Below are 9,862 nucleotides of genomic sequence, written 5' to 3'. Positions count from 1 at the left end.
GAGAGAAAGCGAAAGAGAGAGAGAGCATCCTCCACATACAACACCCGTTCTGCCAGTCACATTCTGTTAAAGGTCCCCAAAGCACACTCATCCCTGGGTCACTCTCTTTTCAGTTCGCTGCAGCTAACGACTGGAACGAGCTGCAATAAACATTCAAACTGACAGTTTTATCTCAATCTCTTAATTCAAAGACTCAATCAAGGACACTCTTGCTGACAGTTTAGGCTGCTTCGCGTGATGTATTGTTGTCTCTACCTTCTTGCCATTTGTGCTGTCTGTGCCCAATAATGGTTGTACCATGTTTTGTGATGCTACCATGCTGTATTGTCATGTGTTGCTGCCTTGCTATGTTGTTGTTTTAGGTCTCTCTTTATGTAGTGTTGTGATGTGTGTTTTGTACTATATTTATATATTTTTAAATGTTTAATCACAGCCTCCGTGCCCGCAGGAGGCCTTTTGGTAGGCCGTCATTGTAAATACGGATTTGTTCTTAACTGACATGTCTAGTTAATAAAGGTTAAAAATTACAAAATAAACACTTTTTATTTTATTTTTTAATTTTTTATTAACAACAAGTCAATACATAAAGCACATGAGGGAACACAAGCATACATAGATTACAAACAATAGACAATCGAGCTAGGGGGTACATTATCGCATTACAATTACACACCAATGATCGAGAGAGTGATGAAGACGTCATCATTCTACGCCGGAAGAAACACAGTTGAGCGTCAAATCACATGTCTCAACTGCTGAATGTTTATATTTCAATGATATGTGTGCTGATAAGTAACATTTTATTTTCATAAAGATTATGCAATGATTATCGATTGGTTTGCTGTCTTGTACGACGAGCAGAACTGACTTCAATTAAACCGAATGTTTAGTATGACTAAAGTGTCTCTACCCTGTAAATCTATTGCATGGCTATTCGTGAGACACACATCTACAAGTCGCCAACAAAGCTTCGCATGCAGTGAACATCGTTTTCCCCGGACTATTTTCCAGTTTCTGCGGACAATGTCTACGAACACAACAGACAACCAACATCGGGGATCAAAGAAACCCAGAGCACCCAAAGAAACATTGCGACATGTGAAGTCTAGAGAACAGAGGAAACGTGGAGTGGATGTGCATGGACCAGCCACTGTCTACGCGCAGGTTGTCGGGGCAGGGAGCCGAGATAATGGCGCATCACTTTATGTCTTCTCTGAGTTCAATAGGTAAATTAACCGGAGAACATGAGTGTCTGACAATTTGTTGCCAAATATATTTGTATAGTGGGTATCAGAAAGGCACTTGGCTGCATCATATTTGTTTACCCTTTTTCCTCTCTGCAAGGTACCTCTTCAACTGTGGTGAGGGAACACAGAGGCTGATGCAAGAGCACAAGTAAGTTGATTTGCATCCTGTCAATGTTCAACTAAAATCTATAATTCAGTCTCGGCTCAATAAGTCTCAATGTTCCGCTTGTCAGGTTAAAAGCTGCTCGCTTGGACAATATTTTCCTCACTAGAATGAGCTGGGAGAATGTTGGTGGTCTATCAGGTAAGTTTCTTGTTATTCTAGCCACATGACATCAACCTGGAAACAACTGTGCATACATAATAGATAGATCAAAGCTTATTGCATGATTAGCCTATGTCTCTGTACTGTCGTGAAAAAAGTAAGTACACCCCATGGAAAGTGGTCTTTTTGTTGTTTTTACATATTTGTGCACATATGTTTGAGCTAAATTCCAACCACATTCATTGATATAGGTAACCCAATTTAACAAATCACAAAATAAAAATGTTTGGCTGCAATGCCAAATGCCATGTTTGGCTAAAACGAAACACTGCCTTTGAACAGAAGAACCTCATACCAACCGTAAAGCATGGAGGTGGTGGCATTATAGTTTGGGGCTGCTTTGCTACCACAGGGCCTGGCCAGTCTGCCAATATTGAGTCAACCATGAATTCAATATTATACCAGAGAATTATTGAGGAGAATGTGAGGCCATCTGTCAAAAAGCTGTAACTAAACCGAACATGGATCTTGTAACAGGACAATGATGCAAAACTACAACAGAATGGCTAAAAAATAAGAAATTGAGTGGGCTGTACATGCAAAACAAGCCCTCATACTTGACACAATTGAAGCAGTACTGTAAAGAAGAGTATGCAAAAAATCCTCCCAGTGGATGTAAGAGACATAGACAGTTGCAAGAAACGGCTATATGAAGTTATTTCAGCCAAAGGGGGCAACACCAGCTATTGAAGCTAGGAGTGTACTTATGTTTCCTGGACTATGGAATTGCATTTCTGACTTTTTTTTGGATGAATAAATGATTGCAAAGTATAAACTTTCGGTGTCATTTGTTAAATTAGGTTACCTTTATCTGTCAATAGTGTTGAAGTGAAGATTACATAGCCATCTGTCCAAATATGTACAAAAAAAATACCACTTTCCAGGAGGTGGTACTTACTTTTTCACATGACTGTAGATAGACATAGGTCAAAGCTTATTGCATGCTTAGCATATGTCTCCGCGTATGTCCTTAGGTGTGATAAATTGTGTACTCTCTGGTTTAGGGATGATATTGACACTGAAAGACACTGGTGTCCCTGAGGTTGTTCTCTCTGGACCACCACAACTGGTGAGTGGACATTGTAGCAGTACAAAAGATTGTCTGTAATGAGTCAACTGTTTTTGTGGTATCCTGAGTCTAATATGTCATTTCCTCCTCTTGATCTAGGAGAAATATGTGAATGCCATCAGAGTATTTTCTGGACCACTGGACGAAATCAAGCTAGCTGTTCGACCATACACTGAGAAACAATACACAGATGACACCATGACAGTTAGTCAAATACCAATATTTGGTGAGTACTAGAAATCACCTTTGTAATTTTTTTTTGCATTGAGTGATTTACTGTTACTCACACTCTTTATCTTAAAGCATATTAAGTTTATGACGGTTAAAATAGTGAGTATTTGTGTTCTCATCCTGAAGAGTTGGTAGTTGACACTCTCTTAACCCCAATTATACCAGCCCAGCTCAGAGAGGATGGGCCAAAGTGCTCCCCTAACTCAGGGAGGAGCAGCCCCTCCAGTAGTCCCCAGAGGAGGGAGCTGTGGAGGCAGGAAGACTCTGAGGACACCAGCACAGACAGCAGGAAGGAGAGAGCAACCAGCCCAGGTAAGACTAAGAGCTTGTAGGCTCGGAAGCCCAGGCTGCGCATGCTCTGACTGTTAGAAACCCTGGGGACGTTCTCAGGAAGATGATAAAAAGAGGGGAAGTACGGTGGAGTCTACATGGAAACTAGGGACGTTTTATCAAACCAATCAACTATTTTGCAAGGTTGGAACTCCAAACAGGTTGTGTTTCTGAAAATGTTTTTGACTTGCAAAAAGCTAGCTAGCATAAGATACAAAACAGGCTGCTAAAACTTTGTACGACACAGTAGGAAAAGAGATATTGACGAACAAAACAAGGAAAAACAAAAAAGAAACGCAAGGAAATGCCTGTCCTGAAGGAAAATATAATTTATACTCAGAGCCAATCAAATGCAAGTGTTAACCAAGGCAGTGCTCCCATTCAAATGCAAAATTCAATACTAAACGTATCCAGACTTCTAATAGTCAAGTCAACGGGAAGCGATTGGGAAGGATGACTAAAGGAGCATGCAGCGCTATCAGGGGCATCAGTGCCCTAGTTCAATGTTGAGCTCCAAAGGACACAATTTCTCACATTGCATTTTCATCTCAGGTGGAAAAGCAAGAGCAACAAGGGATCCTTCTTTAGTTGTGGCATTCATTTGTAAGGTAAGAAACACAATCTCATTGTCTCAGTGACATACTGAATTATTGCATTTTGATGCAATTTATGTCAAATTTTCTCTTTGACTTGCAGCTTCATCCTAAGAAGGGGAACTTCTTGGTTGCTCAAGCAAAAAACCTTGGATTACCAGTGTAAGTTGATTTTTCAATACAAATTCAGTTTTTCCTGCTCAACAAACTTGAGCCGGTAATGAATTTTTGATGCACTTTCTCCACAGAGGCACTGCAGCTATTGGTCCTCTCATTGCAGCTCTGAAGGATGGGAAAAGTGTTACCTACGAAGGAAGAGAGGTACTTCAATTATATTTGGTTGGTTGTCAGGGCTCTGGAATTTTGGATTAGCTATTGTAAATGTTAGATACATTTGGTCTTGTTATCTGATGTGATCCTGATGGTTGTCCTACAGATCCAACCTGAGGAGGTGTGCACTCCCACTGATCCAGGACCAGCCTTCATTGTTGTGGAGTGTCCCTCTGAGGAGTTTGTTCAACCAATCTGCATCGATCAGCAGCTGAGCAGGTAATGGCCTGAGCAAAGTTGGCCAAATGTGTTAAAGGCTGCTTCTGCATCCTGCGTCATTACTCCTTAGGCCTTCTTTAGGAGATTGTAGTTAAGTTCTGAGTTATTTGTCTCATCTGCAGATACCAACGTGGAGGAACAGAGGACCCTGCTGCCTTAGTAGTCCACATGAGCCCCGAGTCTGTGCTGAAAACAGATGAATACAAGCAATGGATGGAAAGGTACAAAATCAGCCATATGTAATACTCAGTTTCAGACTGTTTACATATTCCATATTCTGCACTTCACTTGTCTCTCTGTTTTCTGTTGGTCTTTCTACATGTTTCATGTTTTTGTGTGTTTTTGTATTTTAGGTTTCCATCTACCACGGAGCACCTGATCCTGAATGAGCAAGTTTGCACTGTTCACAACGTCAGGAGCCACAAGATTCAAACTCAGCTCAATCTGATTCATCCAGAGATATTTCCAGAGCTCCAGCACTATACAACAAAGGTAAGTTGTGAAGTGCTACAACTTTCATTATTCACCATTGTAACCTGCTGTTACACAGAGATAAGCGTGTTCATTTGGAAACCTTTTGTAGCTTGCGTTTTATTGTGCTAATCTGTTTCTACTCTTGTTTTTGTAAAAACTTCTGTTGTTGATCTTCTCAAGGAGACCCAGGCTGCCCTGCATGTCCCCAATGTCAGAGCCGAGTGTCTTCTGAAGTTCCAGCTCAGACCCAAGATTGAATGGCAAAGGTGAGTATGTCCTTCAGGCCACACATTAGTCTCCACTTACGAAGGGCTGCTTTGTCAAAGAAAACCTTTTCAGATGAAACACTACTTTCAAGTGTGACTTACTATTTCTTCTATGATCTTATAGATGCCAACACTGTCAAAGTCAAATGAGAGTGTTGCTGCCCCTCTCAGCACTATGTGATGAGTGGTGTGTGTACTCTACTGTTTCTTATTCATCAGAGATGCCATCCCCTCCTGTGACACTGAAGAGTTTGTGAAAGAGGCTGCGGAGGCCCCTAACTTCCTCCAAGAAGTGGAGGAGTGCAAGCGGTTCCGTGCGACTGATGCTGCAGTGCTGTCTGGTGAGCCCTGCTCTGATACAGGTCAGGCTAGAAGCCCAAGGGGAGATGTTACATTGCTCAGTCCAAAGCTCCATCAATTTCTCTTTACTCCTCTTGAATGGAGTTGCAAACATTTCACTCTGGGCATTTAAGAAGGTAACAGAGTTTAGTTTCCTGTAGTCTTTTTGTCTGTCTGATAGAATATCCTAGTTTTACGTCTGAAATTTCAGTGGCATAGCAACATTTTGTGTTGTATCGTATGACAATGTGTTTCTTGCAGGGCGGGCAGACAAATACCCAGAGGTGGTCTTTTTAGGAACTGGATCAGCTCTTCCTATGAAGATCAGGAATGTTAGTGGTAACTTGGTCAACATCAGGTAATGGCCCTCAGTTAGACTCGAGTTACTATAAAAGATCCTTAAAGATATGTCTGTGTGAGGTAGCCAGTATAAATGTCTGTCTGTCTCTCTGTGTTTATGCTCTGTCCCATCTCCTTCAGTGCCACTCAGTCAGTGCTGCTGGACTGCGGAGAGGGCACCTTTGGCCAGCTGTGCCGACACTATGGGGACAGTGTGGACGAGACTCTTGCAAAGATCTCAACCGTCTTCATCTCTCACATGCACGCGGACCATCACACAGTAAGGATTATTTTTCCTATAAATATTTGTTTATTACGGAGTTATAGCATATATTCTGGCATAAAGTAATTTCAAATCATTTTAAAGAATATGACTTTATTTTCCAGGGATTGTTGAGTTTGCTGTTTCAAAGAGAGAGAGCCTTGGTCAGTAAAGAGTTTCCCTTTCTTCAGATTTTAAGATGAGTCCTGTTTAATTCATGCAAAAATGGAACACTTTAATGAATGTATGTCCTTATCTCTTAACCGTTCAGGCAACTCTTGGGAAAGCCTTCAGCCCCATCTATCTGATAGCCCCTGTCCAGATGATGACCTGGCTCAACCAGTACCATGACCACTGTGAGGAGATCCTCAGCCATGTCAAGTATGTCAGGAAAGACACACTTTACTCTGTTCAATTCATGCTTTCAAACCAGATGATATGATGTCCATCGTCTCTAATATTGATGTATTCTTGACTATGTTTCAGCATTGTCCCTAGCAAAGTCATGTGTGAGGGGGCTGAGGTGTCCAAGTTCAAAACCAAGGCATTCATCCAAGCACTGCTGAAGAAATCTGATTTAGCAAAGGTATGTGGAGACTTGAACAGGCTGCTTCGTGGTTCAATAAGACTCATAACACTCTTGTTAGGTTCAGCGACTGTTTATTGAGGCTGTCATCAAAGCTTAAATACATATATTCTGTTTTTCTCAAAGTTCCAGACCTGTCCAGTGCGTCACTGTAAGAATGCCTTTGCCTGCAGCATCACTCATCAGTCTGGCTGGCAGCTGGTCTTCTCTGGGGACACAATGCCCTGCGATGCCCTCGCACATATGGGTCAGTACCAACAGTTCTTGACCCCAATTGTGATGTTTGTACAGATCCCAGAATTTGTGTGATGTGAAGAGATTTACACACTCTCTATGAACCACACTTGTGACTTCTGGATGAAATGGTAAATACTCACCAATGCCATTTGATTTGCCGTTACGTGCGTTCCACAGAGCCATACTCAAATTTTGGACCCAGAGTGTATCCTGTAACTTCTACACAGTTGCTGGTGGTATGATATACATATAGATCACTGTTAATGGACTAGACATCTACAGTAGCCAGTCTGATCTGAACCTGTCATCCATGCTCTATGCCGTCTGGCATCATTTACCAGATATTGCTTATTGCGATCGATCGGCTCCGATGTTCGCTATGAATCACAAGGTCTCCCACATAGTTCCTGTGGGATCCCACTTAATTGTCTCTTTTTAAATTGTTCGACTGGATGTGATCCAGCTGAAGACTCCCAGAGAGAGCCTGACTATATCCCATGCCTGTTCATTATAGAGGCCTGGGTGTGCCAGACAAGCAGGGCTGGCTGATGGTTTATTACACAGAGCTGTGTGATTGATTTCCTTTGGGAGAGGAAGAGAGGCTGGAAGTGCTGTGCCATGCAGCAGTCTTGTGATTCATGTTTGTCATTGTGTTTTCAAAGGAAAGAATGCAACTTTACTTATTCATGAAGCCACATTGGAAGATGGATTGGAGGACGAGGCTGTGGAGAAGAGACATAGGTTAGTAGATGGATCTAGTATGGTGCTTCTCTTCAGAGGTGTCCTTCATTATTCTATTAGGAAACTATCTTTCTTGGGCTGGATTCAATCAATATCGTGGAAGATCTGCGTAAAAACATTTCTGATTGAGTCGACACATGCAGTCTCCGCAAACAAGGAGCCTTTTTATTTCAATGGAGCCATAATGCATATCTTCCGTGATACTTCTGTGATACTGATTGAATCCAGCCCTAAGTGTGAAAATATGACATGCATTGAAGGAGGTAAACAGAAATAGACTAGTGCCATTTTTCAGCTGACAAAGAAACTCAAGGAGCTTTTGAGAAGCCAGTCATTTTTAGAGGGCATTGTAACTGGCTGCATTCTTCTCTGAGATTGACATTGATTTCTGGAACTCTGTATTGGAGGTAATGAAGGCACTTCTGCCTTCTAGCTGGAATTTCAGTGACTTTGGTTAAAGAGCTCCATCTCGCATTGAAAACAACTTGAAAGTCATTGAGTTGAACTGAACAAACTCTGTATAGCTTACCATGGGGTTAAGTCTGGTAATTACTGTTAGAATAGCAGCAGAGTAGCATCATGCTTCTCTGCTTGCCTCCCAAAATGACAGTACCACCTCCCAGGCCATCGGTATTGGCATGAAGATGAATGCTGAGTTCATCATGCTGAACCACTTCAGCCAGCGCTATGCCAAGATCCCCCTCTTCAGTGAGGACTTCAACGACAGAGTGGGAATATCTTTTGACCACATGAGGGTAAGTGAATGGTGTACTTTAGTCCACTTGTTATGCATAGCAACATTAAAATGTTTATGTGGGTTCTGCACATCTGAAATGTACTTTTCCACTGGATATGTGTAGCCTCAGAATGAATTAGGACCATGATTCACTACGGTATGAGCAGACAATGCCCCTAGTCCAGGTAGAATACTCTCGGACAACTTCAGTTTAAATCTAGAGGTACCATTTTAAGGTAACATTCAGAATGTGTTAGACTCCCATCAGAGATACATCTCCAGCTGCCTCCGAGGAGGCTGGGTATGTTGAAAGACCTCCTCTGAGTGATCTCTCTCTTCCCTGTCTCTCCTCAGATTCGGTTTGGAGACTTTAGAATCCTCCCCAGACTCATCCCTCCCCTCAAAGCCCTGTTTGCCGAGGAGATCGGAGAGATGGAGGAGAGGAGAGGGAGGAGGGAGCTTAAACAGATGAAAGGAGTCATTGCTGAAAGCAACGAAGAGCAGAGGACACCCAATGAAGGCGAGATGGGCAAAGGTGTCAAACGAGAGCCAGAGGAACCAACACAGGACGTGGGAAGTAAGAGACTCAAAACAAACTAAGACCCTGACCATAGCTTTGGGTTACACCGGAGATTAGTGGAAATCAGATGACTGTTATTTTACTGAGTTTGCTTTATTTAATTGTATTTTTATGAGAAACTTTCATGCGTGATGCTCTGTAAAGTAAGAGATTTTCATTTGGCTGGACTGGCTGCCTTCATCGCTTGTGAATAAAGAATTTCTGTTTTTCCTGTCATTACCATTGCTGTGTATATGAACCATGTAATTAACATAGTCTTTGATTTTGCATTTAAAAAGTAAAGCAATGTCAATCATGCTCCATGGTATTGGCCTGTTGTTTTCTAGCAACATATTGTGAACAACTCATACAATGTTTATGTCCTATTAAACTACACCCTTAAAAGTTGCATCCGAACAAATGAATTTAGTGAAGTTGTCACACATGGATGAGTAGTATTACATTGGACTGATAGTCATACAGCACCATGGTCACTCGTTGCTTAACAGTTATTGGCGAAGGTTGAGGTTGCATTTCATCATAGATGATGGTCTAGGAGTGTTGTGTGATGGTATGAATATGATAAAGCTTCACGAACCAGATGAACTGTTTTTTTCCTTTATATGAAACACAAAATGTGCTATTGTTCTAGCCCTGAAACATGAAAAATTTGACCGTGATATCTGTCAAAAACAGTCCTGATCTTTCAGTGAGACAAGACCCCCTAAAGCACTGTGCCAGCAGCATGCTCTCTCTGTGACAACTCTGTTTTGATGTCATATTTATTGCAGTAATCAGAATAAAGTTAGGACACCTTATATACCAATTAATGGGGCTACTGCAACTTTACTGACAGGTGGAGTTTGCAGCTGACAGTTCACTCTAAATGGATCCCTATCAGAGGAGGCTGGTGGAAGGAGCTATAGGAGGACGGGGTCATTGTAATGGCTGGAATGGAATGGTGTCAAACACATCAAAT

General features: G+C 41.8%; 1 protein-coding gene across 1 annotated transcript; it reads left to right on the top strand.

The window, feature by feature from the left end:
- The first annotated feature begins 690 nt into the window (after positions 1–690).
- Positions 691–9,485, top strand: LOC110538571 (zinc phosphodiesterase ELAC protein 2). Its single transcript, XM_021625466.2, has 23 exons — positions 691–1,226; positions 1,345–1,395; positions 1,481–1,551; positions 2,577–2,641; positions 2,741–2,867; positions 3,038–3,184; positions 3,755–3,810; positions 3,899–3,957; positions 4,044–4,116; positions 4,232–4,344; positions 4,467–4,565; positions 4,698–4,836; positions 4,999–5,084; positions 5,304–5,425; positions 5,685–5,781; positions 5,904–6,042; positions 6,150–6,188; positions 6,296–6,405; positions 6,511–6,610; positions 6,737–6,857; positions 7,510–7,588; positions 8,199–8,343; positions 8,679–9,485. Exons 1-23 carry the CDS (start codon positions 883–885, stop codon positions 8,922–8,924), a joined length of 2,628 nt encoding a protein of 875 aa, XP_021481141.2. The 5' UTR covers positions 691–882; the 3' UTR covers positions 8,925–9,485.
- Positions 9,486–9,862: the final 377 nt, after the last annotated feature.

Source organism: Oncorhynchus mykiss, chromosome 12 (genome assembly GCF_013265735.2).
Source record: "Oncorhynchus mykiss isolate Arlee chromosome 12, USDA_OmykA_1.1, whole genome shotgun sequence".
Taxonomy (NCBI): domain Eukaryota; kingdom Metazoa; phylum Chordata; class Actinopteri; order Salmoniformes; family Salmonidae; genus Oncorhynchus; species Oncorhynchus mykiss.
The sequence above is the reverse complement of the archived record's forward strand: the minus strand, read 5'-3'. Positions and strand labels throughout refer to the sequence as shown.

Excerpts from the sequence above, each read along its gene's own strand:
- LOC110538571 (XM_021625466.2), top strand. The coding sequence starts at position 883 with ATGTTTAGTATGACTAAAGTGTCTCTACCCTGTAAATCTATTGCATGG. Across the intron at positions 2,868-3,037 it reads TAGTCAAATACCAATATTTG|CCCAGCTCAGAGAGGATGGG; the intron begins GTGAGTACTAGA and ends CAATTATACCAG. Across the intron at positions 4,837-4,998 it reads TCCAGCACTATACAACAAAG|GAGACCCAGGCTGCCCTGCA; the intron begins GTAAGTTGTGAA and ends GATCTTCTCAAG.